The following is a 21,923-nucleotide window of genomic DNA, read 5'->3' on the forward strand; positions in this document are numbered from 1 at the left end:
AGGTTGCTGAGGGAATACTGAATGTTGCTACATCAGCATTTGGTGACGTAATTGACTCAAGATATTTTTATCGTTTGACTCCTAGGGACGATTCCCGCCCTTAGCGAAAACAATAAGGTCAACTTAGCATTCGTTGATGCGGTATCGACTAAAGGGGAAAGCGTCACGTTTTATACAATTAGTTATAGTTGCACAACCGTTTGGGCCTCGAAAAAGGACTTGTGAACCTGTGTCACATAACTCAGCAATCCCAATCCATTCCAAACGCTGAGCCAATAGTATAACACATAGATTTAGCCAGATAACCCTTAAAATAGAAAAATGTACAAAGAACTTTTCATGCGTTTGCAAGGCATATAAATGGGCTATGCCAATAGCGTGAACAGAAGTTGCTGTGCTTGAGGGTAGAACATTAGATTTGAAATAGCCGAAAATTAGTGTCTATAAACGCTTAATGTATATAAATCGTTTTTTTGGAAAATAATACCGTTTATAGCTAAACGAATCACTATTGTATCATTACCAAGTAGATTCAGATACGATCAAACATATCATACAAGGCTCATCGGGGTCTGTTTTTTACAGAATGAATGAATAAAACGAGATAACATGTTTTGAGATTCCATTTGGCATTAATGCCGTCTCGAATGTCTGCTTCAAATGTAACGCTTATTCCGCCATATGAACTATCTCCAATACCTTAAATAACATTTAGAAAAATGTACACTTAACAATGGTGTTTCCTTTCCGACAAGCTTTAAATTAATTTGTTTCAACTTTGTATATCATCGACACTGTTACTAACCCTGGTTATTTTTACTGCCAGCCGGTTAGGTAAAGCTAACGTAACTTATCGAAGCTTGGATACGATGTACCCGGATAGAGAAATTCCATGATGCTGCATAGTCAAATATAATGCACGTAGATATACGATCCAATTCGCTCTAATTATAACAGAAAATTATGGTTTTTCTTGTTAAATACGTCGCAGGAAGTCTCAGTGCGGGTATCAGAATTACGTGATCATATGTAACTATCTCTATGGTGATCTCCCTAATTTTAAACTGCCGTAAAAATAGATAATGAGCCGTTTTACGGACCGATCGTCAGATACAAAAACTATCGCATTATAGCCATGAGAGTGGCCGTATTCACATCATATATGGACCTCTTGTGTAATACCTTTTGCGTCAATCGCAACACCTTGAAATAATCATTGACTGTATGGGATACAGATAATATGTCGAACTGCAATATCTAAAAAATTAAGGCAAACATTGGCTTTAGGGCAAAAGGGAAGGTTTTTTTTTGCCTAATGAAATCTTGTAAAACGCACATCAGTTTTTTCAATAAGCCTTTTCCAAAACGAAGAATACTGATGATTTGGCTATCATTTCTAGCTTATCGTCGCCAGCATCATTATCGTCATCATTATCACGATTATCAGTGAGAGGTGAGCCATTACTATCCCCTTTTCCTTTTCTACACTACACAATAACGTTGTCGAAGGCAAGCAGACATGGCCTATTACTAAGTTACTATCTCGATTTTCTAGCTAACAGGCCAAGCAGGCTCGTTTTGTGCCCAGTAGAGAAAGTCGTATGCTAGTGGCGATATAATGACTATTATGAGTGTGTTTACCATTCTACGCAGCGCCAACTCGCAGTTGTAGAAAAACAGAGAGAGAAGAACTAGCGGGCGCCGCGATAGCAAGGCTGGCCAACCGTAAACTACAAACGACTGACAAGCGAGGTATCCGAATCGATTTTAATAGCTGGTTTCGCTTAGTGGCTGTTTAGCCAAGAGACTTTGATGATGAAGAGCATACCCTGTGTCGTCGGCGCGCTGCTTAGTCGAGAGCGAAGGTCGTTTGTGCCGAGCTCTCATCGCTTACGTCTACGCAAGCAGTAGGCTTCAGCGTAGGCAAGAGTAGATGTCAGCGTATTTTATGGCGGCTACTCAACCACGACCGCCATGGCCACACATTTGTTGACTTCATGGAGTGGTTTCTGGAAGATTGTCCTTGATCGGCTGAAGATACCAGTCGATAGGAGCCGTATTCTACGAACGTAAAACCATCACGTTAAGACCATAACCACCATGACGATATACTGTATCACTGATCAGTTTGTCGTGCTTAAATACTCGCGTCAGGCATCTCAACCTTGTGTTATTTTTTTGTTTACGACGACGCTGTCACTGCAACTAACGCAATGGCGCTCCGATGAAGCTGAATAGCTACAGCCATTGAGCAGGAAAGAAAGGCTCAATCCGCACGAATGCCAATATATCTACGTACACGCTGTTAGTATGTTCTCCTGCTAATACGTACCATAAAATGGCGCAGCAGGGAGGTCTCTTCGAGGACCATCATCCGTAGAAGATTAGCAAAAGGCAATACTCCGTCCTTGAGAACACTCCTACAAGGTCTCCCAGCCACGATCGGTATGTCGCGCAGTATTACATATAAACGGCGGTAGCATAAGGGCTAACGCATCATTAAGGTATAACAAAGCTAGGGAACGTTCCACGGACAGTGCCGACGGATGGATTAGAGCAGGCCGCAGTTGTCGTTATCGTTTACCGATATTATGGCCAGAGGCATACCTGGACACGTGTCATCATATAGAAATTCAAGTCAGCTACATAGCATATGAATAATAATCACTTGTTTAGACATGAATAGAATCCATGGCATGTTCTTACACCTGATTACTAGGAGAACTTTCATATTTACGAAAGCTCAATGCTACTAGCTGACAAATACCATACAGTTGACAGCATTTCTGGTATCCAGTACTATTTGTGACAAAAAATGCGCTAATATTTCCAATTAGTGCCAGGTTTCAGCCATTCCAACGGATCATATATAATACTCATCTAGCAACAGCCGCGTTCATGCTGCTCCTCATGGATTTCGATCAGTATTTTAATAATAACATTTTGCTTTAGTGAACGCTGCAGCAGCAGCAGCAGCAGCAGCAGCAGCAGCAGCAGCAGCAGCAGCAGCAGCAGCAGCAGGATACCCTCCTAGAGATTCTATAGATACAGCGAAAACCGAATTCGTGCACGGGTGATCATGATTCGACCAAGCTGGTATGCAAAACTATATAATGACGGCCATGTACGTACAGATTTGTTTCTGATGTCAGTACGCGTCTAATGCAAGCCGATCGATTCTAACGCAGACTAATCTGCTTTAGAATCGATCGGCTCCAGGCATCTACAGATTGCCCGGACGGGTTGCTACAGGACAGGACGATCTACAATTGATTCTGATGCTACCGTTTAGCTTTGCTTGGAAACGATCTCGTAGAATACAGCATATGGAAAGGCATCATGTCCCTTACCCACGTATACCGTAAGCTTGGTTTATCAGCCTTTGTCAAATAAAATATTTATGACTTGTGAATACGCGAGACTGTTCAGTCTATACAAATCACGCTAAGAAGCCTAATTCTAGCTATCTTCTTTGGCCAGATCCATTCGATCATGGTAGTAATGCTTGCTGCGAATTGTGACAGAATGTATTGTGACAGTGACAGAATGTATGACTCTAAATTAGTGATTGTTGTTATTCGTGCTATTTCAACTTTCTGAAAACCAAGCTGGAAATTGTTCCGCGAAGAACACTCCAGAATTCAGCAGCATACAACAAATTGTTGATTCTTTCTGAACACCAGCGACGCCGAAGTTGCAGCCGACAACCACCCCCAGTTGTCCTCACCCTTTACCTTCTTCGTTATTTCTTCTATGACTTAAAGGCCTTACTCTTGCTATTACTGTTAATTTAAGCAAGCCAGTATAAATACCATAAGATCACAGCAAACAACCAACGACAAGAACACACCGAGTCGACGAAAATTCTCACCACAATAGTCACCGTTAAGGGTGAACTCCAACATACTTCAACATACGGCTGTATGAGCACCAGTGACACATCGTGCATCTTCGCCCGAATGCATCGTTTTTCCCAAACGATTAAAACCCGGTATGGCCATCACTAAAAACAAGCAAGTCACCGGCCAGTGCGCTTGGGCCGCGGTATGTCCCCAAGCAAGCAGGTGGTAAAGAAAACTAATCTTGGTCAAGAGTGACTGTCGAACGATACATCTTAGCGAAAACGGTGGAGGAAGAAACAGGCATGACCTACTTATTAGTCTAATGCTACCTCTACTAATGCGGTTGCTGCCATAGTAATAATAGCAGTAGCCTTAATGGTCCCGCCAAGTACAGCAGGATTTGAGTGATCAGTTCAGAGCTGTTTTAAGTCGGGCATCGTAACAGGGCGTGGTTAGTCCCGAGAACTCGCTCTTATCGATCACAACACCGCGTCGAAGTGTATACTCAGCTCACGTATACAACCCACTGCTAATTGAAGAGTTGTTACCGTCGTAAGCACTGCTATTTGCTATAAGCAGATGAACAGACTAATAAAAATTATTCTAATGAATAGGTGAAAGCAAAGTACACTTGATGCAATGATGACGGACGCCGTATTTATCAAGTTTGTGAGACAAATTGTACAAGCCGCCCTCCCGTTGTGGGAAACAATAAAATCTACGCTGACGTTATAACAGTAGTAACAGCTCGGCCTGCTCCATAGAAACGGTCTATTTGCCCGATTGTCCTGCGTCATGCTAGAACATAGCTCAAAGCATCTCGCAGAGGCACAACGGTAGCGGCTGTAGTTAATTATCCAGAAAACGCTAACAAACAGAAGGAAAAGTAAGGCAAAAACAGCGATGTCGCCGTCAATAGTGGAACAGAAATTGCTGTCCCTGGCCGCCTGTCAGTAAGAATTTCTCCACCCCGAACTCTTTGTCTGCGTTCTATGCTTTGCGCCCACAATACAGCGGAAAGTTTAGGCAATAGGAAAAATAAACAAAGGGGACGAATGTCGTGTCTGCAAATGCGCAAAATGCAGACATCACTGAAACGCATTCCACTCAACCTGTGGCGTCGAAGTAGGAAGACCAATCAAATGTAGCCTCAGCGCAAAGCCGATATGAGCATCAACGGAAGCAGACGACGCGGAAACTGACGAATATTAAACAACTTGCCAGTTAAATAAGCACGCAATCCCTCCATATGTGACACCATTATCAGAAGCTGTTATAGATAAAAAAAAAAAAACATATGCCTTCACTTTCACCGATGCTATTACTACAACCTATATATCAACTCTTTTTCCATTATGATGATAATATTATTATTGTCAGCCCGATATGTCTTCTCGGTTAAGTATTTGCGTATAGTCGTGTATGAGCCATATCAGCGGACTGCACCGTAGCACATTAACAATAAACCACCAGAAAACCGCCGAAAATATGAATGATGCTGATATGTTTCGTTGGGAAATGGAGGAGAACGCAAGCGGTCGCGCGGCGGTACAAGTTCATTAAGGTGACAGTAAGAACAGCAGCAGCGGAGATTACGCTAGCTATTGGCATATCTGTATATAAATGAACCAAATGAGTCGGTGGTCACCGAGCTGCGTATTGTTCACTACAAAAAAAACAAAAAGGTATTATTAGTAGGCCAGGATTTTAGGACGACACCGGTTAAGCTTCACAGATCTATTCCCTTGCTAAGGTTAAGTTCTGCATCGAGCCTCAACATCGACTCAGTTCATAGGTAATACTTCTCGGATTGAAACAGCTTGTATCAGTCATTCCAACCAGCATCATATGCATTCCGCAAATGTCCTAATTGTATCAGGCATAGAGTTGCAACGGTACCAGTCATCTGTATCATCCGTCCTACTGTTCTCTACAGTTGTAACTCATTTACAATATTTACTGGCTCCTCAAATGAAAATAGCGATAGACATACGATCAACCATGAATTATCGCTAATGGTCAATGAATCGAGCCCCGTATCAAGAGGCGCTTTACGATTAGCCGTTATCATTGTACCAATCACGATCAGTTAGTACAACCTGTCACAGAACTTGTCCTTATTTCGAATGCCATGACACTGGCCGATACATAAGGGTAAAGCGTCTACTAGTGAAACTGCATGAATCACAACGATTCGCTTATAAACTAATGGGTCTGACCACTTCAGACGCATGGTCTGACCCGACTACATCACGTAGGTTTGAGGGACAATTGTACACAGTTCTTAATAATACTGTTCTATGGTGGATTAAATTCTACGCATGGGTTAGAAATATTTACGTATCTGCCGCATAAGCGCCATCGAAATACGAATAGTTATACTGTCGCCAACCTGGCAGTAGTAATATGCTTTCATCTATGCGAAAAAAAAGTCTGTGCGATGGCTTAGGTCCCATAAGACGATCCTGTATATTATCGTCTGCCTGTATTGCGTGAATAAAACTGCGAGTCGCCGTAAACAACTATGGTGGCGTGAAGCTCCTGCAACTTTTGTTTTTCATGCAATCGTTGCTCTACACACAAGCCTTCCAATTGACGTGGGAGTAACGCGTTGTCTCTCATTTCAAAAATTTAACAACAATTCGCGTCATCTGTAATCAACGGTCGGCAATGAATCGCAAGGCGCCATCTAGGCGACTACTGACGCTCAGCGAGAAGCAGTTGTCTGACAAAACATTTCGTTTTTTGTGTTGTGCATTGTTCCTGTCGTTCGATTTGTTAGTGCTTGTTATGAATGAGCTAACGATCTATGATAACGCGTTACGTCAATTTTGCCGCCATGGTTAAGCCTCCCACTTGTTTCACTTGATAACAAAGAATTGACAACGGATCTTAATCAACAGAGGGCGCTAGCAGCACCTTCGTGAACGCCAGCGGCGTCAATGACGACAGCGCCGACTCGCATAATAGTTGGGCCACCTTCAAGCGACACCACGCCACTCGAATCGTTTTAACACATTGCGGAATCGTCAAAGGAAATGCCTTTATGAGGAATACAAATCTGGTAGTCATTATCTTTGGCTAAAAGCTTCTTTGACGCACAACTGCTCCCATTCTTCGATTTTCCCCTGTAAATGTTTATAGGCTTTAAACAAAGAAATGTCGGTGAAAACGATATGTGCGAGCAGTCTCGGCGGTTTACGGGAGCTGCCATTGCCAAACGCACATCAATATCAATTTATCGTCGTAGTAAGACTCGGTGTCGTGTTAACAACTTAAAAAAGGTAATTTCGGCTATGATTAATAGAAAAACGATGGTAGCATTATTCCAGCAGAATTCCAGTAGGAAAGATCCGTGCAATAAATACACTGTGAACTATGTTGGAACAAAGCCTTATGCTCTGAATATTTGGCATCAACTGAAAAACTCAGTGGAGTCTTTCTTACTAGCTGACCGGTGATCGTCAAATACAAACTGGACCAAGTTATTTAAATAATAACGTTGTCGTTCGCAAAAACTGCCGAGAAGACGGGTGTCAAAATGACGAAATCACGCATGTTGCATGGATCACCCAAGCCATCCCCTACTGTTATTCTGTTCTATATCGAAATACAACCTACTGGCCCAGAACGTTAATCTGGTATCAAGCAATACAGCAGTAAAAGGTAAAGGACGAAAAAAAAGCCAAACCTCTTCAGTTAAATTATGTATATACTTCCATACTTGTAAGTACAAGTATTCGATCATTTCTGCTATCTATGGTCTGCCATCTGCGACAGTGGTGTTCAAGGATTTTTACTATGAGTTCAGCTTTTTAATTTCTTTAACCATAAAGGCCACGCCCATAAGGACGCCGACAGCATTATACATGAACTTTAGGCTTCCTGCGTCTACTTGCTCTTACTCAGCTATGAATCCATCTCTAGTCTCTGTTCAAGTCGACGTCAGTTAACGAGCCAGCCAACCCGTTACCTATTGGCAAAACCAATTTTGCCCCACTAACAAGAATGACCTATCTGATATTCAATCCCTGAGCCCTTTCCACCTTTTCACAATTAGCATAGCTGGATGATTCAGTAAGGAGTCAATTATTATCAAAAAGGAGTATCATCACTGCGCGTATATTTCAAGTACATCCTGCACCATCTAGCCCAATGCTGCTATGATATCGATGGGTCTCAGAGCGAGGCCACAGGCGGAGGCGGAAACCCTCCGTGCAATGCCAGTCTGCACGAAACACTACTTTCCTATAGGAATCACGTGAATCAGCACCAGGCCATGTTTGAATCACAGTCACCGCTCCAAACATTCGGACGACATGAGCTTTGGCAGCGCGCAGTTATTGCTATAGTAAGCAACCAGTACGGTGACAATGGCAGCAAGCAGCATTGGCGGCAACAGCAGCAGAAACAGTCGAGAGTTCAGCAATGACACAATGTAGCAACGAAACTCGATTATAGCCAAGGAACAGCGGCAATGTCGAAATTGGCTGACAACGGCCACATCGTTAGCTCTAGGATCTCACCGCTTTGCCTGAATGCTTTATGGGTTCCCTCCAGCATCAGTAGTAGAGCTTGCCATTGAGCACTGCTGTGACAGTTATCAATAGTAAAAAAAAAAAAACAGAACCGCGTCCAACCTTAAGCAGTGAAGCCATCCGTGACCGCTGCCTGACCAACTGATACAACAACGTTGGTTGCCCATCTTGACTGCTCCCATCGCACGAACCTTTGCCCCTGCAGTTGTTGCCTGCTGTTTGTCCGGCTATGTTCATTACCTAAAGGGGTTAACGTACCGAGTCTGGCCGCCTGGCTCGGGCACACTAACGGTGCTCGTGGAAAAAACAAACGGTTGCTGGAAATGAATCCGGCGAACAAAGCAGCAGCGGCGGCGGCAGCGGGGGCCCGGTAAAAAAAAGCGGTTATGATGATGTCCATAGATAAACATAGGGTAGGATGCATGCAAACTCATCCAGTCATGCATAGGCAGATGGAAATAGTGACGAATTCTCATGTAGACGTACAGAGCGCTACAACGAGCTCACAGCGACTCAGTGATTAAGCGAGATACGGAACGTTCTTAATTTTCCTGTGGTGCTGATCTACTTCCCTTTTGCGGCCGTGACTTTCCTGTGCAACAACAGAACTCAGTCAGCAATAGTCAAGGCTCAGGCAGGCAGTCGCTCAGCGCGTATTGATGCTGCTGGCAGCTCTAGCTGACTAGACGACGACCTCTGATTCGCTACAAAATGCCGTTGGGCTATCGCATCGTGTGACCAAGAGGGCGAAAGCAGCGCAATGAGTTCCTACATAGAGCATCATCCTATGGCATCCACCGAAGCGAATAGTAGCGTAATAGGAGGGGGCCAGCAGTCGGGGTTGGAGGCTAAGCAGCAGCTGCAAGCAAATTTCAAAAAACGTTGTTTGGACAGACAGCCAGTTGCTTAAACACGCTCACAGACATGTAGACTTACTATAGACACTCTATAGATCGCAAACAGACCGCAAACACATACGAAAAAATTGCGCAGACAGAAATCTACTGTCTGCGCAATAATAATCCACACAGCGGCACCAAATAGCGAAACTTTCATGGACAGATTGCTGATTCTGTTGTTGCTGTCGTCACTGCTGTTGTTGTTGTTGTTGTCAAACACGCCAGGTAGAACAGTATTTAGGCAGTTTATTGATAAATCGTCTGGCAAGGCTGCTTGACGTTTGCTGCTGTCTTTACCGCCTCTGCCGTTATCAGATGCAGCACGAAACGCCAACAAAAAATCAGAACGCTCAGGGATAGCATAGAACACGGGAACAACATACGAAAAACTAGGAGCCGGAATAGATAGGCGAAAAGGACTGCGCCAGCAACCAGCAGGAGCAGCGTAGGACCGCGCAGGTACACAGCGCAGTCGATGGAGGGCAGAACAGCCATATAATAGTGGATAACAGCCTTCCTTCTGCGAATTGCTACTGCTATGTGACACTTATGCGGCCACCCCGCGACCGCGGCTGCCAACGTTGGTAACGTATGTTCTGACTTCTACAGACGAAGTTACTAGTAGTAATAACGCAACAGCATCAGAAGCAGTGGAAGAACATAAACACAGGATCAACTAACAGGTTCAGTACAGTGTTGACGTCGCCGCGCTATTTACAATTGACAAGAATTGCCGTCAGTAACCATCAGAAATTCGCTCAGAATCATGGGAGGAGAAAGGAAAAAGGACTCCGAACTTATACACATGCATAAACACAAACAGAAACGGATGAACACATCGACAGATCGTACAGTAGAACGCTGGCAGAAAACAAAGGAGCTAAAGAACGACAAAGTTGCCCAGAAAACAACTGGCAGAGACATCCGTAAAGGAAAACTGGGCTAAAGCGATAAAAATGCTAAGCCAAGATTGACCCTTTGATTTTGTGCTGGACGGCAAAGATGAGAATGGAATGAAAAGCCCCAATCGGAACAGAAACTCGGGGTTGGTTAGGTTTTTCTTTGTCTTTTGATTGAATTTAAATAACGACGGATCGCAGAGACGTAAAAGTAGGCATTTATTGGTAACGAGCTCTCTTAAAATAAAAGAAGAGCTGATTGCTAATAGCTGTCATATATGGTTGTAATACCTAACTATTACTTCGTTATAGGTTGAGCAGCTGAAGATCCCGAAGGTGTGTAGAACATGCTTTTCTCAGTTTAAGTTCATTCTTCAGTAAGAGCATCTCTCGTAAACCTCTAATTTAGTGATTGTAATCTGGAATGTCAATGCAGAGCTAGGGAATTAAGGTAAACTTCCACAGAGTTGTCAACTTCGCCACACACATTTGTGGTTGAAACCCATCATTATAGCCGATATTATCGACTCATGTCAAAAAAAAACCATCAGTTCGACGAACTAGTGAATAAACGTCCAACTTGTCAAGAAATCTATAAATATTTCCTACAAGAACAAGTTTTCAACTTTAAAAACGTTAATGTACCACGCTAGTAATTAACATGGCCAATAGTGTATAATTGATGTTGTGAACAAAATGTACTTCTCTAAGCATTTGCTTCTTATAGGAGAGGTACATGTCTTACAGAAGATGCGACTTTGATCAAAGGCGCTACATTAAGCTAGTACTGGATGCGAATATATCATAAAAAGTTCAGGCGTCATCACCTCTTCAATGCTTCCCTACACGCACACTCCTAAATGAAAACATTCACTTTATAAATAAAAACGAAGATATCGTAGAAGTCTCGATAGTAATATCGACTACAACTGTTACAATTTTACCTGGTGAACAGCAAAAAATGACAACAGTCACCCCAAATCAATACGCCGATACTAAATCACAAACCACGAATTATTAACGGTAGTTCATCAGATAACCTCTATAAACTACTCGACTACCGGAAATCACCTTCTCACTAAAAACTAGCTTGCGTATTTATATGGTACAACGCTCTCGCACTACCGTGCCAATTTTGCGTCAACTCAATCTAGGTTAATTTCGGCGCCCACAATCAACGGATCCGTGTCTTTGCTGTCAAAAAATAACAAGAAAATTCTTTGTTAATTTATAAATTAAACACATTATTTTAAAAACCAACCAAAACGTGTATCTGTCTTACTACGAAATCAGATATTAACCCTTATGTAATATATGGGAATAAAACCCATACATGATATGGACTTTCACATAAAAGGTTCAGGGTTACATTTAAGTTGTGAGCTACGTATGTATCGAACATGTACGGGCATAATTTCTAGCACTGAAACTTGAGTAAAGTTAGAATTACATCTGGGTAAATGACATTTACTGTGATACCGCTGCCAATCCGTGGTTAAATCCACAAACGGAAAAAGCCTCATAATTGACAAAATAAAATGTAAACGTAAGGGCATAAACGCGTGATAAAATGGAGTGCTTCTCCACAGTAAATTTTTTATAGGCGAGGTGAATTCGAGGGCAGAGGTAAATTCATTGAAAACTGTGTTTTATTACTATTTTGTTCGTTTGTTCGTGTGATATTTCAAAAGACTTTTTTTTTTACATATTTTGTTTAGGTTTCCTCTTCTATTTACTTCAATTTTCTTTATAAATATTTTGTACACAGCAGTTATACGTGCTCGCAGATTAGAAAACACTCTTCGTTATGTTCTGTTGTCAATCTACATCAGCCAGTTTTCTTGGTCTGCGGAACGTATACACAACGGACTTCCATATATGCATAATTGCTAGAGCAAGAATAATTTTCCCGTGATCCGTGATGTATGAAAATGACATCATCGCCTCGTAACGCAGTAGGTGTCAGCAATACACTACAAATTGGAAGTGGTAATACCCAACAAGCAGCCATCACTTATCCTGTATGAACCAGTGTACGGACGGTACGTACAACGTGAAGTGAACAAATCTAGTTAAAAAAAAAAAAATAAAATGAAACGATCATCTCAACTGTTGTTAGGGGATTTGTGATATGGTTTACAAAACAATAAATACAAATAGTGCCATGCCATAGGCTGTGACGGCGGCGGTGGCGGTGCCATCCACAGAGGAAAACTAACCATGTTGCCATCATCAAAAGCGTATTCTGGTATAGACCGACCCAGGATGCATTACGTCGACGCGATACAGCATTTCGCTGATTTTTTTCATAGTCGATGATGAGGAACAGAGAAAAGAAATTGTGTCGGCATGTCAATCTACGTCTACAAAAATATACTACCGTCATATCCTTTTCTGGTGTGTCCTACACCCTGACGTGATAGCCATAACACGTAGAACGCCGTGGTCTCCGATACTTGAACAATTGCGGCTAGTGTCTGTTATTAGCAATGCTCGTCTGACAATAATGGTCACGGCCATGCCGATGCTACAGCAGCCGGCATACAGCCCGTCCTTCGTAGACAAATACAGCTTCGCCATTCACAACGTTGGATACGAACTGTCAAGACACCACACAGACATCATAACACCATTGTAACTCATTCTGGCTTGTACTATTTGCAATGACATGACATGATCCTTCTACGCCACCATCAGGGCGCGCCAGTAAAGGGACACAGGAACAGACAGACACAAAGAAATAGATGACATCACCCTCTGAATGCACAGACTGCCGTGTGCGTGACCGCTGCAACCATACTCAATCGGTCCTCTTATTCTCAAGGACTTCAAATGGCTAAACGGCCGAACTGCTACCTAAATAGATGTAATTGCCGTCTCAGCAAACGCATGGCCAGTACTTGATCATTAAATCGAGAGAAGCGGGTAACTGATTCTATAGCAGCACCATATTTGACGCGTGAAAAACAATATCGGATGTTACGCCCAACCAAACAGTTACCAATTAACCTATCCTAATCAGCTGAGCTTGTTACCAAATCTACGCGAGAAATATCATATCCCACTAACTATTCAAAGCAACACACGTACTACCTGATCACACTAACTGCAATAATAATAGTAATGATATTAGTAGTTTCGTATAGTCGACTTATGTAGACTAAGCATATGCAACGAACAGACATTTCTTCCTATCGTTTTTCCTACATTTCATTCCAAGAGAGCAAAAAAAAAACGCAGAACATTTCAACGTTATACAGTCACTTGCAGACAACACCATGCACGTGATTCACGAAACCAAACGTTACCATTGACGCGATGCAACTATTGCTATATTATTTCAAAGGTTGTTTCTTGAAAACAGATATTATCCTTCGCGGATCCCAACGTGTACTCGGAAGGTCTGTGACAACCCGTTTGGCAATCCAAAGCAGAATCATTCACCTATAAATGTCGCCGTCAACGGTTGTCACAGCAGCGACAACTACACATCACAACTACCACATAAACGCGCTGTGCAGTCTATTACTATCTCATGTATTTTGTTATAGCGTCATTTAATGACTACTGATGCTATCAAACTGCTTTACCAGTACTAGAACATGGAATTGTATTTCAATCTATAACTTCAAGTAAGCCCATATAGCTCACGATCTGCATGTCAAACACAGCCGAACTAGCCGTTAAGCTAGTAGAATGATTCAATTTGAGGGGTGAACTCCAGAAATTTAAGCGCAACGCGTGCGAGAGCACTGGCGTCAATTCAAACTGCTACTGTACCCATGTACGCACTGGGGCAGCTCAAACAATGAAAGTTTGTAGGGCATGAAAAACATAGGGCATAGAAAATTCGTTCCATTACGAAAACTAGTCCGTGGGTAGCGGGGTTGAAGCTAGACCGGAAGAACGAATGAGGTTTGCTGCAAGTACGATATTGGAATTGCCATCGCTGCTAATGGCTTTTAGACGACGCGGAGGCAAAGAGGCAGCTCAGAGTAGCGTTTCCATCGGAGACGAGCAGGCTCGCAGAGAAGTATTCACGATTAACACGGATCACAAGAACCACACAAACGGCAGTTTGCAACTGACTAGTTCAGATTATTAGAAGGAGGTGCTTTATTACTTGTATTGGAAATTGGAACGATCTGTATAGCTATCGTCGTTGTCGATTGAAAAATCTTGTTCCTTGTTCGTAGTGTATATGGCATCATACATACCCCATCGTATCAAACGGCACTCGTCAATCAGTGTTACGTTTTTATGCACCCATTTAATGCAAGGGACACTGTCTTCGGTGATAATGCTTCCGCATATGAATGCGAAATTGCAGCAGCTCATTATTATTACAATCATTGTATCATACGACTAAAGTTTGCCTATTCAGAAGGAGTTGAGTAATATTTGCACCGAGTAACGACTTGCAGTACATGTGCTCCATACCCGAGTCCGCCGCGCCAGTATAGAACCCAGGTGCCTAGGGCACATCGTAGGTGAACGTTTACCACGACACTACTCCATAAACGTACGATGGATGTCACCCGCTAATCACCATCCTCTCAACGTATCAGATGCAACTATCCTGCAGTGCGTTGCAACGCTCGCCGTGAATGCCGTTCATGAGAGAACAAAACTACTCTTCCGCCTGGCCACTATAGTCTTTTGTCAGGAACAGGCGACACAGCGTTCCTGTTGAAGAGCTGTCGTTGACCACAAACAACAGACACACTTAAACATCATTACAGAAAGCAACATGGAGGAGCAGAAAGGCAAGATAGCTAGCTAAGCTCAGCAGCAGCGGTCGCAGGAAACCAGACGCCGCCCAGTGGCAAGCGCGACAAGGCGCGGCTCCCCGCACGCTTAGTGATATTCCTATGGGGCTGTCGCTGTCGTTGTTCCTATTGCTGTTGTTGCCGCTAGCAGTCTGAACGTTGTTTTCTGCAAAAGGGTACGGTCTTTTGTCCATATACTAGTTATGTGGCCGCTGAGCGAAATAGGTTCAAAAAATACAGGATCATGTATCCTGTACTTGTAGAAAGGTGAATTGAAGGGCGAGCGTAATTCGCTTTTTGGGATATCGTGTAAGCATATGACACGTATAAGTAGAAACATTCTCATTCTGTAATGGCTGTCTGTTTTTATCCATTACGTCTTATTGTCTCTTTCTCTGTTTGCTATAGCTTTTTTATTATGGGCCTAAGGGATCATGCAAAATTATACGTGACAGTGGATGTAAAAAAAAAGATATGATGGCGGCCCAGGTGTTTGTACCTGTGAATGTATTCATGTATATATGTATGCGATATGTAAGTCAATCCGATTGAGGGATGGGGGAATCGACATTGGATGTACTATGGACCTCACTCGAACAAAGAACACCGCAGAGTGCGAGCTCGAGTCCAAGATGGCCGCTGCGGAGGAATTCGCTGGACTGCCACTTTGCGGGTTGCCCCGCTGCCATCGGTGTCACAGCAGTTTTGAGAGGTAGGGACGAGCTCCAATGCCCGGAGACCGAGGATCATCACGGGAGTTGCATCACGGGCAAAGACAAGGTTAGAATAAAACATTTCTATTTTAGCGTTCGGCAGGAATGTACAAAAATGTTATTTGCAACCGGCAGCTTGGCGCCTGTGGCAGCGACAGTACTCTGCTGAATAAATACTACTTTGCCTATCGCGCGCGTCCTTTATACCTCATCATCCTGATAAACGGATTGTATGCACCGTTTGTACGTTAAGAGAAATCAACTAGAAATCTATACAAACCAAAGTCGTATGTTGTCACCTGCCTGCCTACCTGCCTGACACTCCTTTACACTAGACATCAAAGCACGATACCTGAACGATGTGAATGTTGAGCGATGCAATTATACTATCTGCTGCTCGCCATAGAAGCAGCAGCATTCCAGAAATCGTCACACAGCCAACGCCTCAGCTACAGCAACTAGGGTGCCGTGACTCACTTTGTGCGGCCCTTTTTCTAGCACTAAACGTACCACTCCAACCCGGCGAACATTACACAGAATGTGCCGTCTAGTCCCCTGACTACCACTGGCTCTAATGGGTTCTTGTATTCAGTAGGGTGGCACAATGTAGGAACTGGACGCAGGCAGTTCTCTCACATTTACTGGGCCATTATTGTCGTGTATTTCTTTCTATAGCAACTCCTTTCAAGTCAGCAATAATAGCTCTATCGTCAACCTATGCTCTCGGTCGCGTACTCAGCTGATATCCTTTGCTATGTCCTGCTTTGTTTTATTCACTGTTCCATGACCACCTCAGTAGCAGAAACAGCCTCCAAGCCGGCCAGTCAGGGGTATAAACATGATAACGATACATACAAATCACTAGATTATAAGGTCCCCACACACAGGGCGCTGCTGTTGGACAAGATGACCACAATCTCACCTATCATGGAGCCTCAATAATCACATAAAAAAATATTTAAGTTCTATATCGCTCTTTTTCTTTCGTTGTGGGATGTAAAAGCGCTGACCAGAACGACGATGACTTGATACAGCACCGCGTACACGTAACTTAAGACTTTTGGCATACATACACTGTTCCTTTGCTATGCGCCAACGCCCAGACCAGCTCGCTCGGTGCTGATTCTACTCCGGCTGGCCGCCATAGGCTGCCAGGAAAAATGTTGACCCCGCACTGGTTGGCCTTTAGGCGGGCGATCCAACACCAGCGCTCGCTGGAGGGTCGAAGCAATAGGTCTCCAGCTTTGGACCGCCGCAGCTTGGCTCACTGATTTGGGCTCACTGCTTGAGTGTCCCGTGTGAATGCTCGTCTGTCAAACGGCTGTTCTAGCTGTCCAACTGCGATGACCGAGTTTTCCGTCACTGTCACGTTGACTAGACCCGGATAAGCTTGCCGAACTGAGCAAAGCTCAGTCAAGTAAGCGTATCGCTGCAAGAGATCAACGACACGTGCCGTTTTGTTGGCGTTTGATGTCTATCTATTAGTGTTTATTATGCTCGCAGGGGAGAGACAGACAAATAATTAAGCATCGCTTTTGCATTTTGCTCACAGAGTAACACTATAGGAATTAGATGCTTCTGTGGTCCGCATGATGGCGTAGTGTATAACGTGTTTGGGTACTAAACTTGAGGGACGTGTTACGGTCAGGGTCCGAATCCGGCCGTGGACACTTTGTTCCGTACTAGAAGTAAGCCGTTTGATGGAATAGTTATTACCTGGTGGCATGCAGCTAGCCGATTACGGAATAATCGATCTAATGCTCCTGTGTCTCAACGCACATAGTATATACGTATATGTGCATTAATAAATAAAGCAAAGAATGGTTGGTGCGAGAAAGTGTTTCTTCTGTATAAATGACAACACACGCTGTACAGAAGAGACGTACGTGTGTAGAGAATATTTACTATCTACTATAATTGCGGTACAGTTGTAAAGAGTGCTAAGAAGTTGCTTTATTTAATTCACGACGGTAATAATAGAAGTATTTTGTAAGATGATCCCGTCACACTAAAACTGAAAATAGTTAACTGAAACTTGACAGTAAAACTGAAAAAACAAAAATATTCCCTTATTATCAATCAAAATCGTATTACGATACCTACTAGCAAACTCGTTGTTACACAAATAATTAGAATTAAGCCATTTGTTGTCGTACAACACTTGTGCCTATTTTAATTATGTGCAGCCTTTCTTGTTTACTGTAACGTAGAAAAAGATTCTGATTCTTAAAGCCGATATTCGGCATTAAGAATGAGAACTCAGAATCAGCAAAAAATGGTACCGTTTTGCAAATTTGAAGTTTCTATTCACTACGGTCAGGCGTACTCCTGAAACGTATGAAATGGGTTTTTTTTGACTTTACGTAGGTGCATTAAACTGTAGTTGTAGAAGTTAGAGATAGAGATAATTTGATTACGTGAAAAAGAATCTTATTGTAATGGTATACTGACTCAATGCTGGGAAACTAACGGATCGGCTGCACTTTGTCAGTTGTCTCTATGGCCTAGTTAGCATTAAATTTACTGTCATTTCTGGTACACCGTTTTTGACCATACTTGGTCAAGCCGACCGGTCTACAAAAAAGCTTGTGTTCTTATTATATCTAAACGTAGATGTGCGGTGGCGTACTTATGTAGACTTATGTATTTATGTAGGCGGTCAGATTTACCGCGAGTAGTAGGTTCTCCATTACGTACACATAATCAAATCGATGCTTATTAAAAATAAAGGCATAAGTGATATGAGACCAGGAGCTTTTGAAGAAAGTTTTTAACTTAAAGTTAGGGAATGTTATTCGAACAAATACGCCCATTTCCTTATCGTAGTGCTACCTTTACAGGTTTACGCTACTCGTAACGGTTTTCAACTATATAAAACAACACCGTTGAGTTCTTTTTGTACGTGACTAGTAGAAGGCCAAATAATGCAGCACTAATTACTTTTTTTTTCATTGTTTTACTTACCTGTTCAGTGAAAGGTGATAGCAGCGCAGTTTCAAATACTCAATGGAAACGAACACAACATCCGATATATAGCAAAAGTAATTATTGATACTTTTATTGTCATTATATGTATAATACACAACGGAGGATGCAGATACTTGAGCACATTCCGACCACGATGTTTACAATACACAATTATATGTCGCACAAACCGAAGGAATCCATCTGAAAAAGAACAACGTAACAATTAACACAATGTTAATGATGGAAACATGCGTTTCTTAGAGGAGATCAAGTTGCTAGATATTTTCTAACCGTAGCCTTCAGACAGCTTCATAATTGCTACAACGTAACAAAGACAATTGAAATGCCTTATATCTTTAACCTCGACCAGGAAATTATTCGAGAATGAAGCTAGAGGCGCTAATGGAATGCCCAACGTGGCATGGACGTAAAACTCGGAAGCATTTAGTTTAGGCAGTGTGACCTCGTAATAATAAAGTAGCAGCGTGTTTGTGTACTATACTTATGGAAACGTGGAGTGTAGATCCGAAATCAGGTGTGATCACATTTAATTTCTTTCTAGTAAGGGGCAGCTGCCGAGGGCAATACCTGTACCTTGAAACGTTTAAATTCAGGTCGCGAACTCCTTTTTCTATTGTATTATATAGTCAGGACCAAATGATTGAATATAGAATGTAAAATGAATATATTTACTCTTGGACCATATAGGCAGTTGTTTTATTGCTTTGCCTAAAACGAATCATGTTCCTAGAGAAGTTGAATGCTATTTTCAGATAATACGCTGCGGTCTAACAAAAAAAGTTCGCATAAAGCGCCAGTCACAGAATGTAGGCAATCATAGTATTCGTATATTATGATTGCTTCTGGACGCTGGAGTTTATCTGAACAGCTTTCGTTTACACACTTTGAAATGACGCTAACTCAAGTTAAACAGTGATATGAAAAATGTATTAAAAATTTTTTTCTATCCTCTAGTGACAGTAGATCGATATTACTTTATTATATGATTCGCAATTATTCAACGACACTTACGGTGGATGGTTGGATAATACTAAACAGAGGCTTGCCACTGAACCTAAAGGACGCATTAGTTTCGTCCCTTTTAGCCTGTTGGCCCTGTAGGTGGAGGACCGGACGTAGACGGGGCTCCAACAGGTGGAGGACCTTGTTGTGGTACTCCAGGCCCACCAGGACCTCCCTGTAAATATACAAAGCAAAAAGAAAAGATCAATAATTGGAACACCTTGTTTGGCCCTAAGAAGCAACATCTCAACTAACCGTTACAGAATAAATATTCTATAAAAACCATGAATACGCTAGTACTATGAACTGCTGGTTTTAAAATTAGTTTATTTTAAAATTTTAGATAAGAATAATAATAATAATATTATTAATTTAAAATTAGTACTTATAAGAACGACGATTTACAACCCAACAGAATGAATGAACTCACCTGCGGTGGCGGTTGCGGCGTTCCAACCGCATGTTGAGGATAACCCGCTGGAGGACCAAAAGGTGGTCCTCCTGGCCCCTGTGGAGGACCTCCCGGAGGTCCTTGACCTTCGTGGGGTCCAGGACCTCCTGTTGGGGGATATGGTCCTCCTGGGTAGGGTGCTCTCCCTTGCGCATAATGCGGCGGGTAGCCTTGTTGTGGCTGAGGATAGCCTCTAGGCGGCCCACCATAACCTTGATATCCTTGAGGAGGGTATCCTTGACCAGGATGCGGAGGATAACCTTGAGGAGGTTGGGGGTAGCCTTGTGGATGAGGTGTATGTGGCGGGTATTGGCTGCCAGGGGGTCCGTACGGTTGGGCATGGGGTGGATACGCGTGGCCAGCAGGTGGAGGTGGATATTGCCCGGGGTAATGCTGGTACGGTCCTGGAGGTCCCTGGCCAGGCGGCGCAGCCCCGGGGGGGTACTGCTGACCAGGAGGTGGACCCTGACCTGGCGGATACGCTCCAGGAGGATATTGCTGACCTGGTGGTCCCGGTGGGGGACCGTAAGGTCCTGGATGGCCTGGATGTGCAGGGCTGCCTGGATATTGGCCGGGTGGACCTTGAGGACCACCTGGTGGACCTCCAGGAGGGCCGCTAGTGGGACCGCCTGGAGGTGCATTTTGAGCAGCACCAGGTGGACCACCGGGTGGTTGTCCTGGAGCAACCGGTGATGACCCTGCTGTTGATGTGGGTGGACAGGGCTGCCCCGGTTGGTTAGGTGGTGCAGGTCCTTGAGGTCCCGTAATAACTGGTTGCGGAGCCGACGTAGGAGGCGTTTGAATAGAAGGAACTGCCATAATTGGTTGCTGAGAGAGTACTTGTGTAGGCGCGACTGTCTGAAGGTGAGGCGCCGATGTTGGTATAGGAGGAGCCGCAGACATTGGAGGCTGTATTGGTTGCGACACATGTGCCGGTGGTTGTGATGGAAGTGGACCAGCTTGACTTGCCGATGGTAGCGTTATTGGTGGTGCGTTTGGAGTCGTAGGTTGACTCGGATGAGGAGGACCACCGGATGTTGATGGACCTTGCGCTGGCAACGGGCCTTGTGGGCCTTGAGGACCAAAATGCAGATGAGGGGGTGCCGGGGGACCAGGTGGCCCCGACTGAGGACCTTGAGGTGGTCCAGGTGGGGCAGCGGTCGACACTGGCGGAGGTCCGTTGTGAGGACCCCCTTGTGGTGGAGGATACTGGCCGGGCTGAGTGCCAGGGTAGTGACCAGAATAAGGTCCACCTGGTGGGCCACCTGTACCACCGGTTGTAGTAAGACTGCCAGGGCCCGCAGGACCTCCAGGACCGGCGGGGCCGCTTGGACCTCCTGGTCCGCCAGGACCGCTCGGCCCACCAGGTGCACCGACTGCACCAGGAACGCTTGGGTTACCAGGTTGCTGACCACTAGGAAAACCGGGTTGATAACCTGCTGGCGGAGGGTATCCAGGTCTTGGTGGATAGGGCTGGCCTGGTGGGGGTGCGTCGGAAGCGCTAGTCGGCGGGCCTCCGTACGGAGGCTGCCTTTGAAGGCCACTAGGTGGGCCATAAGGGCCCGTCGATGTTCCGGGGGGAGCGCCTGGAGGTCCGTTAGGTCCCCCGGGTCCACCCGGTGGACCGTAGCCAGGTGGATAATTGCCAGGTCCTCCAGGAGGTCCGGCCGCAATTTCTGGCGGGCCAGGAGGCTGAAACAGGCAAAAAAGACTTAATGGAAGAAATACATTCTATATATCATTGAGGAATGACACTGTTAGAAAATCCATTACCCTGCGAAGCATATAAATACATATATGCTTCGCAGGGTAATGGGTAACA

At 43.9% G+C, this 21,923-nt stretch overlaps 2 protein-coding genes across 4 annotated transcripts in view; both read right to left on the reverse strand.

The window, feature by feature from the left end:
• The window catches only part of beta-Spec (spectrin beta chain), a 36,668-nt gene extending 19,901 nt beyond the window's left edge, over window positions 1–16,767 (reverse strand). Inside the window, exon 1 of one of the 3 annotated variants that reach the window (XM_086970071.1) lies at window positions 16,671–16,767. The gene's annotated coding sequence lies outside the window, so the exon portion shown is untranslated. Of the gene's footprint in view, window positions 1–14,618; window positions 14,917–16,670 lie in introns of those variants that run through there. The other 2 variants (XM_086970073.1, XM_086970072.1) reach the window with 2 other exon arrangements.
• Window positions 16,768–18,691: 1,924 nt separating this feature from the next.
• LOC111264398 (uncharacterized) overlaps window positions 18,692–21,923 on the reverse strand; it is a 6,144-nt gene continuing 2,912 nt past the window's right edge. The window contains exons 4-6 of the mRNA XM_022840283.2: window positions 20,081–21,793; window positions 19,660–19,825; window positions 18,692–18,828 (exon numbers count right to left, since the gene is read on the reverse strand). Coding sequence (XP_022696018.1) covers window positions 19,730–19,825; window positions 20,081–21,793 — 1,809 coding nt within the window. The 3' untranslated portion in view covers window positions 18,692–18,828; window positions 19,660–19,729. The remainder of the gene's footprint in view (window positions 18,829–19,659; window positions 19,826–20,080; window positions 21,794–21,923) is intronic.

This window comes from Varroa jacobsoni, unplaced genomic scaffold, assembly GCF_002532875.2.
Source record: "Varroa jacobsoni isolate VJ856 unplaced genomic scaffold, vjacob_1.0 scaffold_855, whole genome shotgun sequence".
Classification (NCBI taxonomy): domain Eukaryota; kingdom Metazoa; phylum Arthropoda; class Arachnida; order Mesostigmata; family Varroidae; genus Varroa; species Varroa jacobsoni.